Source organism: Adiantum capillus-veneris, chromosome 16, assembly GCF_014529385.1.
Source record: "Adiantum capillus-veneris isolate H3 chromosome 16, ASM1452938v2, whole genome shotgun sequence".
Taxonomy (NCBI): domain Eukaryota; kingdom Viridiplantae; phylum Streptophyta; class Polypodiopsida; order Polypodiales; family Pteridaceae; genus Adiantum; species Adiantum capillus-veneris.
In genome coordinates, this window is record NC_140946.1 from 155,753,567 (window position 1) to 155,776,664 (window position 23,098).

General features: G+C 48.2%; 1 protein-coding gene across 3 annotated transcripts in view; it reads right to left on the bottom strand.

The window, feature by feature from the left end:
- Positions 1-2,515: 2,515 nt before the first annotated feature.
- The window catches only part of LOC147440112 (phosphatidate cytidylyltransferase 2-like), a 31,905-nt gene continuing 11,322 nt past the window's right edge, over positions 2,516-23,098 (bottom strand). For all 3 annotated transcript variants that reach the window (XM_086483877.1, XM_086483880.1, XM_086483879.1), the window contains 7 exons: positions 15,674-15,830; positions 15,424-15,471; positions 15,268-15,321; positions 3,506-3,604; positions 3,357-3,413; positions 3,120-3,203; positions 2,516-3,038 (listed from right to left, as the gene is read on the bottom strand). In XM_086483877.1, coding sequence (XP_086340003.1) covers positions 2,943-3,038; positions 3,120-3,203; positions 3,357-3,413; positions 3,506-3,604; positions 15,268-15,321; positions 15,424-15,471; positions 15,674-15,830 — 595 coding nt within the window. In that variant the 3' untranslated portion in view covers positions 2,516-2,942. The remainder of the gene's footprint in view (positions 3,039-3,119; positions 3,204-3,356; positions 3,414-3,505; positions 3,605-15,267; positions 15,322-15,423; positions 15,472-15,673; positions 15,831-23,098) is intronic.

A 23,098-nucleotide genomic window follows, 5' to 3' on the forward strand; every position in this document is an offset into this window, starting at 1 on the left:
TGGTTGAGTTAGATCCCTACTTGAGACACGAGTCGGATTCTTCTCCAGCCCTTTTACAGAGCAAGGTCCTCACTAAAAGAGGAGCGGTGAGATTCTCGCAAATCTGTGTAGAAATGAATAAAATAACGAAGTTGTCAGGTATGGGGGGCAGTAGTGAACAGTTGCTAGTATGTGTGCACTCCATTCTCATGATATAGATTTTAGGAAAAATTACCAAAATACCCCTCTAATTTGAGGAAATTCCCAAAATACCCTTGTATAGATTTTGGTTGGATTGTTCAAGATTTTCTAATCTTCATTCGTTTTTGACAATTGAGATCCGTTTTTGAGTGCTCAACATGTAATTTGTCACCATTTACCATCGCAAAAAAGGCAATTATGTCTAAAAATAATGAAGCAATTCATCTCCAAAGCCTACGTAATTAACTCAAATTGTAGTTTTAGCATCTTGTACGATAGACAATCACTCTTCTTGTGAAGACCTACAAGAAAATTTATTTTTTGAGAAATTTACTCTCACAACCATGGGTATTTTGGGAATTTTGAAAAATTTGAAGGGCATTTTGGGAATTTATGACAAAATATCAGTGGTATTGTGGGAATTTTTGAAATTTGAGGGGTATTTTGGGAATTTCCTCAAATTAGAGGGGTATTTTGGTAATTTTCCCTAGATTTTAAGTTTGAGCAACATGGGAAAGTGCACCATGACTTATCAATAGTATGGCCTCTCTCTCTCTCTCTCTCTCTCTCTCTCTCTCTCTCTCTCTCTCAGAGTCGCCTATGTCATCGGGACTGTAGGGAACACCGTTGGAGAAAGGACCCTCCCCCACATGGCCGATGGGAGGTGCCAAAATTCCTCCCCACTTTATATATGGTATAGTTAGGGAGGGGCCGAAATTCCTTGCTTGTGTCTCGGGGGCTACAATGAACAACGCAGCAGGAAGGAGCCTCTGCCACATGGTCGGAATCCCTCCCCACTTTATATTTAGTATAGAATAGTGCAGCCACATCATGGAGTAGAGTTTATGTGGAATCTGAGGTAATCCTCAGCAGCTGAGAAATCCGTTTGAGTTTGCAAAATTGAAAGGGGAGAGAAGTTTCTATATTTTGCAAAAATAGAAGGCCGGGGAAAACTTAACCGCCCCTCAAACTGTTTTCCTCCTCTCCCTCTCTCCACAATACGTGCCCCCCGTTCCTGGGTCGAAGGCTCTCTTTCTTCCTCTCTCTCACATAGAGCAACGATGGAGAACGCAAGGAGCCTCTCTCTCTCTCTCTCTCTCTCTCTCTCTCTCTCTCTCTAATATTAACCTCATGGTTTGTATTGTCTAATGGCGGGTTGACTCTTTTTTATTACTTGTAGTTGCAGACCGTGAGGTTAATATTAAAGTTCAATATATTTAAAAAGCGCCACAGAGTAGTATGTACCAACGATTTTGGAAACAGCGTTCAAAGTTAGAATCTGAGGAAGATGCCTGGCTTTCAAAAAAGTGAACGATCCCTCTCCTTGACGTGTGGGCGCCATGCCACCTCTCTCGCAAGTCCCGCTCTACAATGTTCTAAACTTTTACTCTCTCTCTCTCTCGGCGCCTCTCGCGACCCCTGCAAAAGGGCAGCAAGCAAGCAAGCTCGCTCTCTCTCTCTCTCTCTCTCTCTCTCTCCACCCACGCAGGAGCTTCCCTCGGCAGTTAGGTAATGGCTTCTCTCAACCTGCGTTGAAAGGTGGGGCTGTTGTTGCGACAGGAGCAACAACAACCTCCTCGTGAATTCTCTGGGGGCAGGGTGAGAGAATCGTTGCTTATTGGTGACAGGTCACGAGGAGAGGGAAAGCTGTGTGCAAGGGGATCGACGAGGTGCATCGCAAGAGGTTGAAGAAGAATCTTCCAAGCTAATGAATTTATTAGTATAGATGTGGGTTCAAAAATAATTGTGAGCCACGTTCATATGATTGCAATTGTGGATAGTTTCCGCCTAACTTCCTAGGATATGCCTTTGGTGGTGCTGAACTTGATTTGTAATTACACTTGTACTTCCCCATTACGCATATTATTTCTATATCATATGTGGATATGTTGAGATCCATCTAAAGAGAAGCATGGGGGTAAAAGAGCAATATTGATACACCCTTGTATTATGTGTTCTCAATTCCTTGCCTTTTAGAGTATAGGCATAAAAGCTCTATACCGTCACTAAAAGCTAATACACTTACCAACAAGTTTAAAGTACTCTAGTCTTTTTGTGAAATGGTAGAAGTGTATTAGAGACTTTTATTTGCCTTTCAAATGAGAATTAGAATGTGTTTTTCTATGCATTCGATCAATAAGATCAATGTATTTTTTACAAACAAATTGTTAAAAGGTTGATAATGTTATTAAAGTGCATTGGTTCAAGAATTGAAGGCAAAGAAGGCGATGCATTTATGTTAGTTAAGGTACTTTTAAGAGTTAAAGACGAAGAAGGCAGCACATTTATGTCAGTTAATAAGAAGTTGATTTCAGAGAGCTAAAGGCAAAGAAGCTGACTAATAATATGATGGCATAGTCAATCAGAAATTTTGACAACAAAATTTACCTTGATTCTTTGTCCAATTAAATTGTTTATGTTGGATCTTAGTCCAAGTATCTGATTCTGTATCCAATTAAACTGTTTACTTTGATTTACAACCTTAGAAAGGCAGTTGCAAGATGGATCACCTCTCATTAACCCACAATGCCAGAGGCAAGGGTTCCAAGGGCGGCTGCGTTGTTGAGGTTGATGTTTGTGTATGTGTGTGTGCCTTTCTTTCTTTCTTTTTCTTTTTCCTCTTTTTGGGATTGGGGTGGGAAGTAGCACTCTTTGTGGCAGGCTTTACAACAGTAATGTTAGTTGCTTTGGTCTTGAGACTCGGTTAACTGATTCATTCTTCACTTAAAACTGAAAGAAACCGGCGACTGAGAGTAATGCTTTCATTTGAAACAAAAATGCATGGATCCAGAAGCAAGCACTTTGCCCAGACTTGTATAAAGTTCCACCTGCTGTTCCCGAGTTAATGTGTAGAGAGCCTGCAAATTCCACCAAAGAAAAAAGGGTAAAGCCATGCTATGGTAGCCAGGCACTACTTCTGAGAGTCAAACCATGCATACCTGGTTCAATATATCCGCAAAATTTAGTTTAGGAGGGGCAATAAACGATTGATAGTATATGTACGAGAACACAGCCATTACCATCTGCAAGCAATACCAACATCAAAAATCGAATGAATCCCACCACATATGTATATATATGTATGTGTGTATATATATGTATAAATATATACATATATTGCAGCCTATTATCTTATTCTCTTCTTCCTCATTGCACTGGTCCACTTGTCAAATTACCTGGCAATCCATTCGATCAGTGATGCCTCCATGTCCAGGTATGCTGTCGCCAAAGTCCTGCAAATAGTACGCCCCTCTTCGTGAAATACTTCTTTACACACTTGCTAAACAATATATTTGAAACATGCCAATGGAAAAAAATTGCTTACCTTGATTCGGAAAGCTCGCTTGAACCCACTTGCAAAGAATCCCCCAAATGGAGCAGCAATGGATGCAAACAGACCATATGCTAGAGCATGCCATGAACGCTACAAACAAGTAACTTTAAGTGAGCATAAAGCTGAATTTTTTTTTGAGATACAACTGACTTAAATAGCATGTTAGGATCTGCTTACTGGCAACACACAAACTGACAAGATATACTATTAATGTCTTCAAAAGGCCAAAGTGACCTATGAGACCAAAAGTTACAACATATGAGCTCGATTTAGACAACGAAGGCTACTGGTAAATGACATAGCTCAATATGGTGAAGAAAATGAACCTGCCAATGAATGACTGTTTTGAAGAGTGTGAGTCCATTGGTGTCACAGTTGTTGATGATGAGGTGGAAAAATTATTGCGTGGTTGAAGGCCGGCATACAAGCAGTTCAAGACCTCTATTCATGCTCAAGAAAACATGTTGAATTTAATCACTTTTGTGTCGTTGTGGATTGTGGAAGAGACGAACATTGGAGAAGATTCATCTTCCCAAGGTGAAGGCAATTCTTAATAGTTCTTCAACAACAGACATAGAGGTAGTCGAGGAGGTGACCAGTGTGAATATCCATGAAGAAGGCAACAAAACTTTTTTTTTCTTTTTGTAGGTAAGAGGCGCAGAAGAACTGAAAAGACTGTTTGTTGTGCAACATATGATGAACACTGTTTGAAAATCTATCAAAGTCTGTGATAATGTATGGTATGTAGATTCGGGCGCATTGAGTCACATGACCAACCATGGTAAGTGGTTTCCAGATCTGCAAACTTTGGATAGTCCTGGTTATGTTGAGACCGGGGATGATACATCGCATCCTATTCCGCATACAAGGAATGAGCAGTTGTCTTTGATGGATAGCAAGAAAAATTGTTTGGCTGTTGTATTGTATGTACCAAAGGCCTGGTGTCTGTTGGACATGGTTGGTAGCAAAGGGTTATGCACAAACTTATGGAATTGATTATGAGGAGCCCACGTGGCCAAGACGGCTACTATCCGTACCATTATTGCAGTGGCTGCAGCAAAAGGTTTGGTTTTGCCTCAAACGGATGTAAGAATGCGTCCTTGCATGGTGACTTATAAAAAGAGGTGCATACGGAGCAACCACAAGGATATGAGGATGCGAGACATCTCGAGTATGTATGTAAGCCAAGGAATGGACTGAAGCGAGCAGCTAGAGCTTGGCATCAAAGGATTGCAATCTATTTGATTACTACTGGCTTTCATACAATTGATTCAAATCACTCTTTTTGTAGACGGGAAAAATGAGGCAAGTATTGTGCTCATATACATCTATGTGGATGTTGGTGGCCATCATGAGGCTGAAGTTTAGCATGTAAAATATCTCTTAAGCGGGAGTTTATCATGAATGATTTGGGAGAGTTGCCCTACTCTTTGGACATTATACACACCAAAGAGGGCATATGACTATTACACAGACAATGTGGATTGGATATGTTTGCATAGTATGGAATGGCTGATTGTAAGCCTATTGCTATGCTCTTAGATCATAATATCAAGGTGCGAGCTGATGTGTGTGATGTGCTAAGAAAGCCACCACGTACAAGAAGATTGTGGGTAACCTAATCCACTTGGCAATCTCGCTACCAGATTTGAGTCATATGTTTGGGCTTGAAACTTAGTTTATGCAGCTTCTCAAAAAGCCCTACGTGGATGTGGTGAGGCACACATTGCGCTATGTGAGTGCTACATTGGATTATACACTCTTTTATGAGATCGACACGGAGGTGTATGTCTATGGTTATACATGTCACGGATGCCGATTGGGTTGGTAATCTATCCAATCGATGATCTACTAGGGGAGTTCTCATTTAGAAGTGCTACTATCACATGGAGCAGCAAGAAGCAACCCACGGTTTCTTTGTTGAGTACAGAGGCGGACTATAGGGGTGGTAGCTAGCATATCTGGAGATGCTAATTGAAGAGCTGGGTATCCAGGTTCAGAACCGGTTGTCACCTATTGGGACAACCTTAGCAACATACAGTTGGTGCAAAACCCAATGTTCCACAAGAGGACATAGCACATTGAGGTGTACTACCACTTTATTAGAGACGGGGTCTTGGTTGGCAACATCAACCTTAGGTACGCGAGGACAAATGAGTAGGTTGCAGACATCTTTATGAAGGCCCTCGGAGCAGAGAAGTTGAGGCAATTTTGAGCTTCTTCCACCCCCACCTCTTGTGCGCTGCCATCCTGCCCACCCCAGCACACTATGCCCTGCGCGTAACCCCCTGCCCGTCCTCAGCGTGTAGCCCCTGTCCAACACCTGCACGCTGCCCACCCTGCGTGCTGCCCCCAGCCCGTTGCCCGCCACATCTCCCCCCTCCCCACCTTCGACACTCCTCGCCTTCAATTTACTTTTGCTCGCCTTCTCAGCAGCAGACACAGATGGTGGGTTCTGCTTTGCCTCATTGGGACTCCACGGAAGTCCCCTCGCCCGACACCGCGGAACCCACTATCCAACTTGTTCTTTCGCCGACAAAGCAAGCGAGCTTAGAGGCAAAGGTGGCGTGCCTTCAGGCCACCTCTCTTATCTGCAAGATAATCGGCATTCGTCCCAGCCGCGGAGAGGTACGCGACCTTTTGCAGGTTCGTCTTTTAGCAGAGGTGGGGAAGATTATTGACATCCAGCTTCTCGGGCGAGGATACTATCAGATAGAGTTTGAGACTCCCAAGATGGGAGCCAAGGTCATCTCGATGAGCCCGTTGGCCATCCGAGCGGTCAGAGCTCATTTCTGACAGTGGCACCATGGTTTTGATCCAGCATCGGATGTTCTTGTCAAGGAGGCAAACTTAATTTCAGTCTGCTTCCCTGGCCTGTGGAGGGAGTACTTACCGCTTCTTTCCACGATTAGTTCCGAGATCGGGACAGTCTTGGAGACCCTACGCACGGCAGCTTCAGTTGCAGCCAAGGCAGCCAGTGTGCTCTACCGAAGGTGGTCCTTCTACCTAGGGTGAGTGGGGGTCGGTTACGCCAGAGGGTGGAGTATTCGGGACTCCCGAACCAGTGCTTCATTTGCAAGCAGATGGGCCACTTAGCAAGGCATGTCCTCGCAAGAGATCTCAACCCACAGTGCATGCGCAGCCTCCCAAGGCTGAGCATGCCTAGCAGAGAGGTACCCAAGACACACAGGCTAGCACCTCGATAGAGACCAGCGATCAGACAGCTTACGGTTAGCAGCAAGTGCCCGCCGACCGCCGTCGACGGGGACGGGCTCGCCACAGTCCCCCCTGTAGCTCAGAAGCATTGCGTTTCGACAAGGAACCATTTCGACTCCCTCCAGCAGGAGCCCCCTGAAAAGACCCCTCCACCTAAGCTTCGCCACCTCCACCGCCTCCCCCCCCTCCACCTTCAGACTCCTCCGTTCCACCTCCACCTCCACCCCCACCCCCACCTCCCGCACCTCCTCTCTCCCCGATGGGGCCCTCAGCCTCATCACCCGACCCATCCCACACTCCTCAGACATAGGGGACTGGACACACATCCGCAGCGAGACGATCTCTTGGTAGTGCTTTCGCTACGAGCTGCATGGCTTGGGAGGGACTCCCCCACCTGAGGACGCCACTTCTGGTTCAGACCTCTCCTTTTGCAACAGTTCCTCGAGGTTTGACCAGTTTTGACATTCGTAGCTGATGGGACTTCTTGGACTACAACTTCACACGCTTCCTTGGTGACTCTTCTCCCGACCTGGAGGCGGCCTACTTTTTTTTTCCGAGAAAAAGATCCTTCTATTAGTTAATGAAAACTGCCCATAGGGCTACAACCACCTCTGCAAGAGAGGGCTACAACAAGCATGCTGGGGAGACACTCCCAATGAAAAAACAGCATATATACAATGGGGCTAAATCAAGAGATGGGAGGAGGGAAAAGCTACACAGGTGGACAATAGTGCCATCTGAGCACCCCCTGGACTATGGTGTAGAAAGGCCCAGGGCACCAGAGTCGAAGGAAAGCCTCGCGGCGCTCCCGCATGCGGTCGGAGCAGCCCTGTAGTCCCTCAAGCTGTCCTTTGAGAGTATGGATCAGCTCTAGCCAAAAGTCACGAACAGTCTCTGCTGGTGGCGCACAAGGCGAGCCTCAAAGATGCGGAAACAACGGGCCCGCCAAATGAACCAAAGTGTCAGGCCACTGATGAGCTCCCAACACTCTTCTCTCTCACTGCACCACTCCAGTGGAGTAAGCTCTGTAGCAGGCTGAAGTGTAGGTCGCCCCCCCTATATCACTATCATCCTGCTGGTGGAAGATAGCTCAAACTGAAGTGTCGGGCCCGTGAGGGTGGACCAAGCCGCTGCCCCCCAAGTGTACTGTCGAGCCGTGGAGAGAGCAGGCATCAGCTGAAGAACTCGTAGCCACACCTGCTGGGCCGAGGGACAGTCCCAAAGACAGTGATGCTGACTCTCCAACAAATGGTCACAAGCTGCACATGTGGCCGAGAGACCACTATGCACAAGCCAGCTCCCTACTGCTGTGGCTCTATGTGCGACCAGCCACTGAAACAAGGTGACTCGCCTCGGCTGTCTGGAGTCCCACAGCCTCTGCCAAAAAGCTGCCAAGAACTCGACTGTGAGGCCCTCCTCCTACCAATGACGTGCTGCAGCGGGGCGGGCCTCTCTCTGTGATGTAAGTATATGACGTCCAAGCCGAACAGTGTACTGAAAGAACGGGACTCCTGGGCGGTCTGCAGAAGAGAAGGGGTCCCTCCATAGCCACTAACCAGGATCCCACTGTACTCGTGCCAGTGGACAGCACTCCCAAACCCATAGCCTCCAGTGTCCTGTCTCAAGAGCTGCTGGGTCAGGGTCTAAGACGCAAGTCCTCCCACAGATGCCCACAACTCGGATCCTCTGGAAACAGCACTCTGCTACCTGCGGGGCCTCTACTGTAACTCGCTGTAAGCATCCCCCACCCTGAAGCTCGAAGAACAGGGCTGGGACAGTCTCTGAGCAAGCCCTGACTGAAATGAGAACCTCCAGACGTGTGAAGGCTCCCATCCACCGGGGTGCTACTGGCTCGAGAGGCGTGAGCCACTTAGCTGGAACTGACTCTGAGATGTCCTGACACATGCTCTGCACCCCTCTCATGCCTTGTAGCTGGATAGCCTACACCTCCTCCGACAAACCTGTGAACTCTAGCCAGTCACCTAGAGAGAGCGCTGGACCAGCTGCCATGGGACCCCAAGAAACATGAGGCCGACTCCCAACCAAGTGGCCTCTCTGAGTGCTAACCATGGGGTTGCAGACGAGGGGCTGCCGTAGGCGCTCCTCCGTGCACGTCGGCGGTCTCTGCTCTAGGCCACGCCGTAAGAGCTCCCAAGATCGAAGCAAACTCACAGCAAATCGGTCCTCCAGTCTCCTGCTCAAACCAACTCGGCGCAGCTCTGTAAAGATCCATTTGGTCGAAGGTTGCCAAGGGCCTCCTGACTGAGGCACCCTGGCACAAAGCCTCTGCAGCAAGAACTCCTTCCAGGGCTCCTCGCCTGGAAGAAGTCCTCTGACGACGAACTTCCAAAGAAGGGCTCTGCTCTGCTGTGCTGGATCAATGATCCCAAGCCCTCCCTGAGAACAAGGAAGTGTGATGACCGACCAAGCCACCTTGGCTCGGGCAATCTGATCAGCCTCTCTACCTGGCTGATACAAGAACTCGAGAAGATCCAACAAGAAGTGATGTACCACATAGTCGCCAACAACACCTGGTTGGCAACTACTACTCTACCAGCCAGCGAAAGTCGTGCTGAGCTCCAATGGACAGGAGAAGAGGATGGACAGGAGAAGAGGAGCAATCTGCTGCTCGAGGGACAAGTCCAAACCAACCTGACAACCCAAGTACCGAACTGGATCCCTGGAGGAATCCACCTGAAACCCTCTCCTGGCATCCAATCTGGCACACGAGCACTGCCAACCGAGAAAGCCACTGTCTATCTCCAGTTGATCAGTGCGCCCGATGCACAGCAGAAGGTCTCCAAAGCCTGCTCACATCTGTGTAAATTGGCCTCCTGGCCCTCTAAGTACAAGGCTGAGTCATCGGCAAACTCAGCGTCCAGAAGCTCATCTCCCCGTATAGGGAGTGCTAAGCCCCTCAGACCAACCTGCTGTGACACCAAAAATCTGCTCGTCGCCTCTGCATAGAACAGAAAGAGAAAGGGGGCAAGAGGACAACCCTGTCCGACCGATCGTGTGAGCATGAAGCGCTCACCTCTACCGCCTGCCAAAAGCACCTGATTGTGAGACCGTCTGTACAAAGCTGACACCCCTCTGATCCAAGCATCTGAGAAGCCCATCCTGCGTAGCATGCCCTCTAGAAAATCCCAGTCAACTCTGTCGTATGCCTTCTCAAAATCGAGAAGAAGAATCACAAGGTCCTCCCCACGGAGTCGTGCCAGGGCAGAAGCCTTCCAGAAGGTGAAGATGTTGTCAAGGATACTGCGTTCCTTGACAAAACCTGTCTGAGTCCCATGTATAAGGCTCTCCAAAAGTGGCTGAATCCTCAAACTCAGAGCCTTGGCAAGAATTGTGTAAGCTGAGTTTAGGATGGTGATGGGGCGTCACTGTTGAATCTCATCCAAGGAGCCACCCTTCTTTGGAATGAGGTAAATCAGGCCCTCACTCATGCTATCCGGCATCACTCCTGTGAGCAGAATGTACTGAAAGGCACTACACAGATCTGGGCCAAGCAGGTCCTAGTACTCCAAGAAGAAACTGGGAGTCAGCCCATCCTCACCTGGACAGCTACCACGAGGGAGGGCCCTAAGAGCTGTGCAGCTCCTCAAGCTGAAGAGGTATCTCTAGTCTCTGGCGCATCTCCTCAGTCACAAGACAAGGCATCTGTGCCCAAACCTGCTCCCTGCATGCATCCTGTCTCTCTGACTGGGACTCAGCCGACAGTAACTCACGGTAAAAGTCAGTAGCAACTGCACGCATATCCTCGGGCTCACAAACAACTGACCCATCTGGTCTCCTCAACTGATTGACCTTGACATGCGAGTGCCGAGGTCCCACTGTCTCAAAAAAAGCACCTGTCACTCTGTCACCCACCTGAGTCCACTAAGATGCCTGTCGGTGAAAGGCAAACTCATGGTGCCTCTCCTCTGTGCAAGCAAGCTCCTGTCGAGCCTGCTGTAACTGCTCCTCCAACCATGGACTATCTGGATGCTGCTCCTACATCCTCTGTAGTGAAGCAATGACTCGTCTGAGACGCTGCTCCTCCTCTCTCGCTGCAGCCCGTCGAGCCAGAGACTCCTATAGAAAAAAGTGGCTAAGCTGAGCTAGACGTAAGGCCACTCTGTCTACAAGCAGAGCCTGGCTGTCCATGCCCTCTGTCCAGAGAGCCTCTACCCTCTCTCTGAGTGCTGAGTCCACCAAGACCCGCTCTGGGATGCGAAGCCTCGTGCTCCCACTCCTCTGTCTGTCTGCCACTGTGAGGATCACTGGTGCATGGTCCGAGAAGGATGTCCCTGCCAGGATGCCCACTGAGCCCCCCAAGTCACTGAAGTGGTCACTAGTGTAGAAGCGATCTATCCCCGATAGATTCACTCCTCCCACTCTACGGTCCGATCTAGAGAAGGCAAGACTCTCTGGAGGCCTCACAAAGCCAGAGTGCTGCCATGTATCCGAGACCCTCAAAGTCATACACAACCTCTCCCAAGCTGCTAACTCGACTCCATGCACAGTAGCATGGCTGCCTCCGATCCTGTCAGAAGGGTCCTCCAACATGTTGAAGTCCCCTCCTACACACCAATGGTCAACCTATGGCAAAGACTCGACAATCTGTGACCAAAACTTTGCACGAGCACTCGCCACATTGGGCGCATAGATGTTCAGGAAGCCCACAAGGCCACCCTAAAGCTGCATAGTAATCCACTGAGCCCTGCCTGGCACAATAATCCCTCTGCCCACAATGGCCTGCTGCAATGAGTCCGCAATAGTCATACATACCCCACCCTGGATGCCTCCAGGTCCAAAAGCAGCTGACCAAAAGGTATCATACCGTCCACGCAAAATCTGACCACATCGCCGAATGCGGCTCTCAGACAAATGGTGCTCCTGAAGCATAAGGAGATCAATCTCTCCTCCCACAAGGCAACGCTGAAGCTCCTGACGCAATCGGCCCCGCTGTCGCTGAAACTGGGGCCCACCTAGTCCCTGCACGTTCCACGAGACGATCCTCATGGGGAGCGAGAGAGAACAGATGCTGCCGCAGCAGCAAGACGGGCTATCTTTGAGGCTGGCTTGGATGGGGAGTAATCCGCATCCGCATCCGAGCGTCCTCTAGATAGGCGAGACTGCAGTGAGTGCCCGGCCCAAGCCCAAGCAGAGCGAGCCGTGCGTAAAGCAACCTCCTCTGTCCAGGAGTCCTCATGAATGTATACATAGCAAGGCAAACACTGCGTATCAGCAAAAAAGTACACCACAATGTGCCTACATCCTGCTGAGTCTGGGGGTGTCACCGCAAACTTGGCCAGTGGTCACAAGGTCTGCAGTAAATCTGTAACTCCAAGTTCTCCCATGTGGTGAGAGAACTTGAGAACCTGTGTATGCAACCATCCCACCACTGAGTCTAGGGACCACTCTGTCTCGGTCCTCCCACAGAGGGGGAAGGAGAAACCAACTGCTAAGTCCAAGGCCTCTGTTCCCCTAGTGGCGAGGAACAAAGCATGGACCCTGAAGCACGCTGCCTCGTGGTCTGCTGCGGAATCGCCGAGGAAGCGAGTGAACCCGTAGTCGAAGAAATCCCAACGGCGTCGGAGGTCAATGCTCGTCAGACCACGAGGGATAGCTGCAAGGGAAGATGTCTGAATCTGCACAGGGGGCCGCAAGAAGGGCTGACCCTCTCTCGCAAGGCGACTCGTGGCAAAGGCGCTGCCAAGAGATCTCCTAGCCGCCGGCGAGGGACCAGTCTTCTTAGTCGACTGTGGTACTGGAGCAGGAGGAGGGGGAGAAGGAGTTGGGGGGGGGGGGGGCGGAGGAGAAGAGAAGCGGGGTGGGGCGACAGAGACAGGAGGGCGAGGAGGGGAGTAGGCGGGAGCAGATGGCGGGGGAGGGGATGTGGAGGAGGAGGGGAAATCTGAAGGTGGGGCAGCTGGCGAGGGTGAGGCTGAGGTGGAGGCTGGCGTAGGGGGCTCCTCCTGCTCAAGAGGACCAAAGCGGTTCCCCGTGGGAACCCACTCCTGCTAAGTAGGCACCTGAGGGCCACTGTGAGTGCCAGGCTGTCGTTGTGGCCCCTGGCGTCGACGGCCACGGGCCTGCTGCCACCCCTCCTCCGTTGGAGCCCCACGCTCGGAGGATGGCTCTGAATCTGTGCGCTGTGCCGCTGGCTGTGGCTGCGGCCCAGCCTTGGCAGGCTGGGGCTCAGGCTAAGGTGCAGGTCGTGGCCTCCTCCGTGGACAGGCCTTCGCTAGGTGGCCCATCTGTCTACAAATGAAGCACTGGTTCGGGAGACCCGAGTACTCCACACTCTGTCTAAACCAGCCCCCACTCACCCGAGGCAGAAGGATGACCTTCGGGAGCGTGTGGGTATCTCTGACCAGAACTCGAACTGAAGGGATGCCAACCGCCTTGGCAACTACGGATGCCGCCGTACGAGGTGTCTCCAGGACAGTCCCGATGGCGGAGCCAATCCTGGAGAGAAGTGGAAGGTACTCCCTCCGTAAACCCGGAAAGCAAACTGAGATGGGGATGTCTGCCTCCTCTACGAGCACATCCGAAGTTGGGTCAAAACCATGTTGCCACTGTCGAAAGTGGGCGCGTGATGCTCGGATGGCCGGTGGACTCATAGCTATGACCTTGGAGGCCATCTCGGAAGTCTCAAACTCGATCTGGTAGTACCCTCGTCCGAGAATCTGGACATCCAAGATCTTGCCCACCTCTGCGAGAAGGCGGGCCTGGAGAAGGTCTCGCAGCTCTCCTCTGCTAGGACAGGTGCCGAGAACCTTGCAGATGACAGAAGTCACCTGCAAGCGCTCTACCTCTACGGCAAGGCTCGCTTGCTCTGTCGGCGAAAGAGCAAGTCGAATGGTGGGCTCAGCGGGGTCGGGCGAGGGGGCTTCAGGCAAGTCCCTCTGTGGCGGAGCTGGAGCCTCCATCTGTGTCTACTGCTGAGTCGAAGAAGCGGACGGTGAAGGAAGTCTGCAACCGAGTACGCCGAGCACTCGTCCGAAGAAGAAATGCTGCAGAGCCAGGAGTAGAAGACCTACGGGAACGGTGAGGACGACGGGGGGACGGAGAGAGCGGCGAGCGAGAGACAAGAGGCTACAGGCGGGGTGGGGGAGAAGCGGCCAGGGAGGGGGGGAGGGCAGCGGACGGGCAGGAGGGAAGGGGGGAGGGCAGCGGACGGGCGGGGGGGGCGGCACGGGGCGAGGGCGGCTAGCAGCAGCGCACAAGGGGGGGGGGGGGGGGGGGGGGGTTGGGCTAGGTAGCGCGAGGGTGAGGGAGGCAGCGTGAGGACGAGGGGGGGCAGCGCGAAGGGGAGGGGGGGCAGTGCGGGGGCTGGAGGAAGCGCGAGGGCGAGGGGGGGGGGGGGGGGGGGGGGGGGGGAGGGGAGGGGCAGCGATGGCGCAGCAGGGGGGGGGGGAGCGTGCAGCAGTAGCGAGCCAGTCCCGGAGCTGGAGGAGGCCTACTTTCGAGCCCATGTCCTCTTTCTAGCAGCCCGAGGCACCAATTCAAATCCTTATGGGAAGGCGCTCTTAATCCATACGCCATACTGGCTCATGCCTGAGTCTGGAGACTGATGGCATATGGACAAGTTCCTACCGTGTGCCACCAACCCACACCTATATAGGTGTGGGTTCATAGCTACATTGGGTCTAGAATTCATGTGTGATCAACTGTCATACGATCCATTCAGCACATTTCCAAGCCTAGGAGCTAGTAAAACTTTTACCACAAACGTTGGAACTTGGTATCCCATACCGCCAATTGAAACATAGGTGTGCAAGTAGAGCTGCCTAGGATCTACAGTAGAAGTGTAGTGATCAAACAAAATAGCTCACAAGTAAGTCCATGAATCCTATTTGTGTGATTGAATAATGGCATGGCCAGTTCACATTGGCTGGCCGATGCTGCATTCGATTATCAGCCATTTTTCCCATGAGCACACAAGCACCATGACATGTATTAAATCTGGGTCGCACCTGGGGTGAGGGGTTCCCAAAAAAAATGGAGTCCATGTTTTACTCCAAAAAAGTAGTAGCTTTCAGCTTGTGCTACTACATGGGTTTAACCTATTTTTGCGCTGGAGAAGCACTCTCCTTGTTTCCATCCCTCCCATCCCCAATCAAATGAACGCCATGCTTCCTTGAAATGAGTTTAGCCCATTCCCCTCCAGGTACTACTTATGGGTGCGACCCTATGCAAATTTCAAACCAACTTGACCCTGCTAGCACCGCCCTTGTCAGCCAGGAATTATCAAATCGGCATGCTTCGTCATCCTCACATCTCTTTCTACCCTCAGATGAGTAAGGCATGTTTATCTATTCCCACCTTGGTGACTGCTTGCTTCCTATCTAACTTGCTCGCTGGCTTAAGTGAGCAAGCACGGCAAAGGGAGATGTGAATAAACAGTGGTATTAAGTCAAAGAAAATCATGAGTATATAAGCTTTGTCCCTAAGCATGTCTATGTGTGGTCTCAGACTAGATCTTGCAATCAAGAAAAACACTATACATACATTAATTTTACTTACGACCAGGGGATGAAGCCTACCAAGGAATGAAAGGAAGGATTGGGATCACAGCTTAGAGGACCTGTTGATAAATCCTGGTCAAGAAAAAAGAGACTTTAATTAATAAAACTTGTAAACCTAATGTCCGCTTGGCTCATGAGCACAAACTAGGTTCAACATCACAAACTATATCGTACTTGTCTTGGACATGTCAGCCAAGGTGAGCGGCCCATCCAGTCAGCTAGCTGTAATAAAAACACCAAAATTGGAGGTCACACATCCATTCAATAGATAGTTGGATAGTCCTATAATAAACACTAGCTGGTACATTCAGATAATAATGAATCTAGGATGATCCACTTATAAATAAAGGAAGAGTTGAAAGTGTGGCACACCCTAAGAATATCAAATTGAAATAATGACACCCAAGAAAGATGTTCAACCAACCAGAAAAGCAGATAAGAGAGTCACTATCAAAGCTCCACCAAAACCCTCCCATGTTTTCTTAGGTGAAAGCTTGATTAAAGGGGTGCGCCCAATAAGAAGCCCGCATAAATAAGCAGCTATATCATTTATAACTATCAATGAGGCCGGAAGTAGGAACCTGCACAAAAAAATTGAAATAAGAGACGAGTTTAGAGAAATACATGAAGTCCCAGAGGGAAATTCAGTTTCGACATAACCAACTTATGGCATAATAATTCATGCCCGCATTAGAAGATTACTTACACTATCACATATTGCAACTTAATAAATGAAAATAGGGGGAATTAATTCTTTCGTATCTTAGCAAATTCGCTACCTTAGCGACATTTTCAGTCTTGAGTTTTAATGAAATATTTCTTCACTGGGTCATGTCCATGCTTAAGCCTTTGAGCTAAGTAAATTTCCACTATCAACATATGGATTTTTTCATATCTCTTTAACACAGAAGTCCATGTTTTAACTCATGTCTTCTTCAACGTCTGTGATCCTTGATCATCACCACACGGAAATATTAAAATGGTTACCCACAATTTTTAGTGTATTCTCTCACCGAGACAGGTAAGTGGTTTTGTGGCGGGCAACCTGTAGCAGGGCTAGAGTGTCATTAGCATACGACGACAGTTAGTTACACTTGGTCAGAATCAGAAGTTCACACTGGACGGACTTTTGCCTGGGCAGTGACACATGGCAAGTATACGGGTGGTGGTCTAGCCGACGCGGGGCCAGACCACCACGACCACAGTTTGGAGATAGACTTAGCTGATTGGATATTTGTGAGCCATTGGTGGCTCTTTATGGTTGTATATATCTATAGCTGTTTGGGGTTATCGGCATCATCATCTTCTTCTTATATGGTCTAGCGTCTTCGTCTAGAGTCTCGAGTTTATACACTGCACGTACGCACCATCCTTGCACATCTAAGCCTCAACACCCTATTGTACCCATGAGTTCTTGGCTGGAGCTAAGTGTGCTGCCATGCCCGAGTCTATACTGGTTTTTTTGAGTTAGTCGAGTCCCAGCAGTCGATGGTTGAAGTGTATACTCAGTGGCCGAAGCCACCGAACCGGCAATCAAGAAACCTCCTACTCCGAGGATGTTTACTGAAGAAGAACTTCAAGATGTGGTCCAGACTCAAATCAGTCAGCTTCTGGACACGAAGAAGCCATGGAAGAAGCAATTGAAGAAGCGCGAGAAGGGGACTGACTTGCCCTGTTACCTGGGCCATCAATCTTCTTTTGCATCTGCACGAAAACAGAAGAAGCGTGTGCGTTTTGAAGGACTGCCTAGATCTTCTTCTGATAGTTCTTCTAGCTCTTCCTCTTCCGACTCGAGTGAGGAGGACAGAAAGGGCAAGAAGCGAAGCAAGAAGCAAAGCTTTGGAAAGAACAAGAAAAAGGCAAAGAAGATCAGATTCCGACCGGTTTCTGCTAGTTCTACGGAGGATTCATCCTCTGACAGTTCAGACTCCGACGATCACATGTTTTATGCGAAGAAGAAGCACTTTTACAGAGCCAACCACTACGATTTCCTCGAAGATAAGAGCAAGAAGACAAAGCAATTTAAACAGGGTGGACAGTCAATAAAATTTGAATCCTTTTCTGGATTCTAAGATGCTCCGAGGGCTTTGGCTTTCATTCAGCAATTCAGTCACAGAGAAGTTGACTTTCAGTAAGTATGTTGGTAAGATGGATGCTACGGTTATTCATTCTTGGTTGCATCAATTTAATGCTTATTTTGCGACAACTAAGAAGACAGGGAATAGCAAGGTTTTGACGGCAGCTATGTACCTTGCCGGTGATGCCATCAATTGGTACCACGCATGGCAAGAGGCACAGCTAGCCGCGCACCTAGAGGAAGCCGACGAACTCACGCCCCGTTCCTTCAATTGGACTGATTTCCAAGACAAGCTCAAGGCGGCGGTTTATGCCACCTCAGTACCTCGCACGATTGAAGGACGATTGGCGTGCTCTCAAGCAAAATGGTATGCCGGTTATGTCTTTCTCTAATCGTGTTTTGCAGCTCGGCACTCAATTATGCAAATCGGATTCGGAGCGCAAGGAGGCATTCCTTTATGGATTGGACGAGTATATCAAGTATGATGTCGAGGTACTTGATCCAATCGATCTCAACAAGGCGGTAGTGATTGCTCTCGCACACGAGATGAAGCACAACAAGGGAAAGCCTAAGGAAAACAAGACTTCTCAAGGAAACCCTCAGAATTCTCAAAACACGCAAAATGGTAAGAATGGTAACTTTTCTAGCCCTTCTTCCTCTAATTCCTCGGAAAAGAACTCTAACAATGAATCTAAGGGTAAAGCTAAAGCACCTGCAAAACCTAAGCTAACCCCATATGAAAAAGCTGCACGAGGAATTGTAGGAGGATACATCACGGCTGAAGAACAAGTGATTTATGCTAAGGAAGGTAGATGTTTTCAATGTCACGTCAAGGGTCACATTAAAAAGGCTTGTCCTAAGACAGTCCCACCTAAAGAACCAAAGGCACCCACAGTAACCACAAGCACCTAAAGAACCAAAGGCACCCACAGTAACCACAAGCACCTTACAGAATCAAGCTGAATCTTCTCATGTCTCTGAAACACACATTGATGAGTCTCTCATGAAGTGTTATGGTCATGTAAAGGGTCAGCGTTATATCATATTGTTTGATCCACGTAGTATGCATGATGTGATCAGTCCCTCTCTTGTTGAGAGAGCTCGCCTAGAGGTTAGTCAGAAATCTCCTCTCGAGGTTTCTGGCTTCGCTCCTGGTATGGACTCTCTCATGACGAAAGAGTGCCTTGATGTGATGTTTACCGTTCAACAAGCTACTTTCCGTCGAAAATTTCTTGTGTCTCCTCTCTCAGGATGTGGTATGATTTTGGGCATAAGATGGTTTCGTGAGCATAACCCTCTCGTTGATTGGGAGGCTAACACTCTCACATTAAATGCCAAAACTGACTCCCCCCTCATCATTCGTGTTGAGGAGGGCTTGCATTCTTTGCCTATCATCTCTCATGTGCAGATAAAGCGTGAATTACGACGAGGAGCACAAGCGGCATTTATCTATGCTGCTCCAGTTTCCCAGAGCATTTAGGCTCCAGCTAAGTATTCACATTTGTTTACCAAGTTTAAACATCTCTTTTTGCAGGATGATCTTCCACCTCGTCTCCCATCCGAGCGGCCGGAGGACCATCGCATCGAGCTTATGGAGGGGGCACAGCCTGTCAGTAAGGCTCCCTATCGTTTGAACAAGACACAGGAGAAAGAGTGAGAGCGACAACTCACGGAGTTGGTGGCTAGAGGATTCATACATCCTAGTGTAAGTCCTTTTGCAGCTCCTATTTTGTTTGTTCGCAAGCAGGATGGTTCGTCTCGTTTGTGTGTTGATTACAGGATATTAAACAAGATGACCGTTAAGAACAAGTTTCCGATGCCTCGCATTGAGTATATCCTCGATAGGCTCAATGGGGCAAAGGTTTTCAGCAAGGTCGATCTCAAAAGTGGATACCATCAAGTACGGGTATTCAAAGACAACATTTTCAAGACCGCTTTTCGCACTGAGCGAGGGCAATGGGAGTATATTGTTATGCCTTTTGGATTGATAGGTGCCGTGGGTACATTTAATCGTCTCATGGTAGGTCGTTTCGGTGATATGGTCGTGTATGTGTGTTCATCTTTTTGGATGATATTCTCATTGTTTCTGCCTCGTGGGAACAACATGAAAGAGATGTCGAAAGGGTACTAACTCGTTTGGATGAGTGTCAATTGTACATTGCAACTAAGAAGTTTGAATTTTTTCTTGCTGAAGTCACTTATTTGGGTTATATCATTTCTGCAAAGGACGTCAAGCTAGATCCCTCGAGGTGGAACAGGTTCGTACTTGGGATTTGCCCGCATATGATGTGCGTTCTTTTCTTGGTTTATGTCAAGCATATAGTTTGAACATAGAGAATTTTGCACGCATTGCTGCACCTATGACCGATGTTTTCAAAGGGGTAAAGACTCGCCGTCAGCGCATAGACTTGTCCGAAGCAGCCATTGAGGCTTTCGCAGCTCTCAAGGTTACGGTGATCGTGTCTTATCCTTGCCTCTTGGGATGATCCCTTTGAGGTATGGACGGATGCGAGCAATTTCGCCATAGGCGCTCTGCTTCAGCAGCACGGTCGTCCTGTAGCTTTCCTTCGTCGGAAGCTCAATAGTGCGGAAAAGAATTATTCAGTTTATGATAAAGAATTTTTGTTTGTCATTCACTCTCTTAAGCATTGGAAGCATTTTCTTTATGGTAGAGAGTTTACAGTTCGCACAGATCATCAAGTCCTCAAGTGGCTACAGTCTATGCTAGCGCACATTGGAGTGATCGCCAAGCACGGTGGTCACAATTTTTTGAGCAATTTGGAGGTTTGATTGAGTATGTGCCTGGAAAAGCTAACCCTGTTGCAGATGCGTTGAGTCGCAAAGGACAGATTTTGGTTCTTGAGTCAAGATCCACATTTTCTATCCAAGGTGAGTCTTTTGACAGCATGAAGAATCAATATGCGGATTCCGAGTTTGGTAAGCATTGGTTGCAAGCTCTTGCTTCCCAAGGGCCAAGCAACTATCTCATTCGTGATGGTTTATTCTATTTTCGTCAACGTTTATGTGTGTTGCACTCTCTCAGGCCAACCATATTGCATGATGCACATGATTCTCTCACGGGTGGGCATAGGGGAATGAACACCACTTTGGGAAAAATTGAAAGATTCTTTTATTGGCCTAAAATGCGAAAAGATGTGTTTCGTTATGTCACACACTGCACTATATGTCAAAAGGTAAAAGCTCCTCGGGGTAAGCAACAAGGCCTCTTGCTTCCACTGTCTATTCCCGATGGACCTTTTCAAGATATTTCCATGGATTTTGTGACTAACCTACCACCAAGTTTGCATTCAAGGAACACTCAATGTTTGACAATTGTTGATCGTTTTAGCAAGTTTTGCATGTTGATTCCTTGTAAAGCCACAGTTACTGCACAAGATGTAGCACAGTTGTTCATTAAGCATTGGTACCCTCTCTGTGGTTTGCCAAAATCAATTGTTTCAGATAGGGATGTTAAGTTCACGTCCAATTTTTGGCACGCACTCTTTGAAAATTTTGGCACTAAGTTGAATTTTTCATCGGCTTTTCATCCACAGTCAGATGGTCAAACAGAAATTTACAATCAATTGGCTTTTGATGTTTTAAAGTCGTATGTGCATGATCAACAGTCTCAATGAGAGCTCTATCTCCCATTGGTTCAGGCTATTTTGAATGACTCTTTTTCTTCTGCTATTGGTCGAACTCCGTATGACGCAGCTTTTGGCTGTCCGTTCCAGTCACTTTTGACTCGCTCGGTCAGTCAAATGCCTGATGCCAATGCTGAAAGTCAGTCATTGGATGAGAATTCTGAGAGTGTGAAGCTTCGGCTAAGCAAGGCTCAGGAATCTTATTCACGGCAGGCTAATAAGCATCGTCAGGATGTTTCAATCAAGGAAGGAGATTGGGTTTATCTAAGAATCATGAAGCAACGTCTTAAGCAAGTTGGAAAGAAGTGTCCAAAGTTGTCTTTTTGTATGTATGGTCCATTTCCAGTCATTAAAAAGATAAATGAGGTTTCAATCAAATTCCAGTTGCCTAACTCATGGTCAATGCACAATGTTTTCCATGTTTCTTGGTTGAAAGTGTTTCAGGGAACACCTCCAAAGGACATTTCGGAAGAAGAAGAACCGGAGATCATCGATGAAGCTGAAGTCATGGAGCCGGAGCAAGTGTTGTTGCATCGGTTCCAACATGGTTCGAAGAAGCAAGTGAGACAATACTTTGTGAAGTTCAAGGATCGAGGAACCCACAAAGCGGTGTGGGTCGACGAAGAGTTTTTCAAGGATTATCCAGAGTTGTTGGCAGACTACAAGGAAGCCATGCAGCTCGGTACCAGTACCTCACTTTAAAAAGGAGGGGATGTCATGTGACGCATCCAACCCTATGTGTCCGTGGACAAGCTACAGCATAACAAGGGTTCCGTCAGTCCAGTCAGTTTAGATTAGAAGTGATCTGGCACTTTTGTGAGTCTATTCGTAGACCGTGCATGCCCAGTCACTTAGTGTAGATGCATATCCTCTGGTTGCACACAACATGATCATAAGCATTCCCATTAGAATCCATCAGAATCCTTCAGGGGAATTTTCCAGTGCATTTAGCCTATTTTACCTATTTTTTGACATTTTTCACTTATTAATTTAAGTGACTTTTGTTGGAAAGTAGGTAGGGCAAATTGGGTAAGATAATATATAAACAAACCAAGCTTAGCACTAATTGGCAGATGAGCAAGGAGAACAGCAGGCTTCGGCGACAGGTTCCCTTTTTGTCAGCAAGACTCCCAAGTCCTTGGGTGATTTTCCTCATGCAGACAGCATAGCATTTTCCTCACCATTGCCAGCAGCCTTTTCCCCTTGGTGTTTTTCAGCAGACACAAGATCGCCTAGCCTCTTGCATCTAGCGTTTCCAGAGCCCATCATCGCCTACTGTTCCCTGGCGTTTTCAGCACCAACCCGCAGTAGAAAGGCAGTGTTTTCAGCACCAAGACGCAGCAGACATATCATCGTTTTCAACAACATAAAATCAGCCCCAAATTCAGCGTTTCAAGCGCATCAGATTTCAGCCTTGAGCGTTTTTGGACAGCAGATACAAACTTGCAGATTTCAGCCCTTAGACCGGTTTCTCCATCCCCGTCGTCGTCGCCGACATAGTCTAGACTTGCATCAGTCACATGCATCATCATTGTACTAGTTTGTGCAATCAATAGTAGACCACTCTCGCCGACGAGAGTGGGGCCTTCGGAGGAGGGGTTTACAACAGTCTCTAGTGTCGTATTCTCTTCTCTCTCTATCTCTCAGTCTCATACACTTGCACGCACAGTGTCAACTCACTTTGTCCGTGATCGTTGCACTCTCTCATTAAAGGCAGAAGGCTCTCCCTACCATAAGAACAAAAAGGAACCTTGAGCACATTATGGAGCACTCATCTTGAGAAAGAACAACATTCATTCCGCTGCACCTTACACTGACCCTGATCCAGTGCAACCGCCTTTGCCTCCTCCATTGCCCCCACCTCCACCACCACCGCCACAAGGCTACAATGGTTGGAGCCCATATGGATACCCTTATTATCCATACCCGGGATATGCGCCTAACCAACCCAAAGATTTCAAAAATGGTGGCATGATAGTCAAGTTTTTCACTTTTTCCGAGGTGAAAGATCGCAAGAAAGCATTGCAGTTCCTACAGCAATTCGACAACATCTATGCTTTGGGGAACTATACAGAAGAATCCAAGATTTCTCGAGCAGCGGGATTTCTTAAAGATAATGCTATGCAAT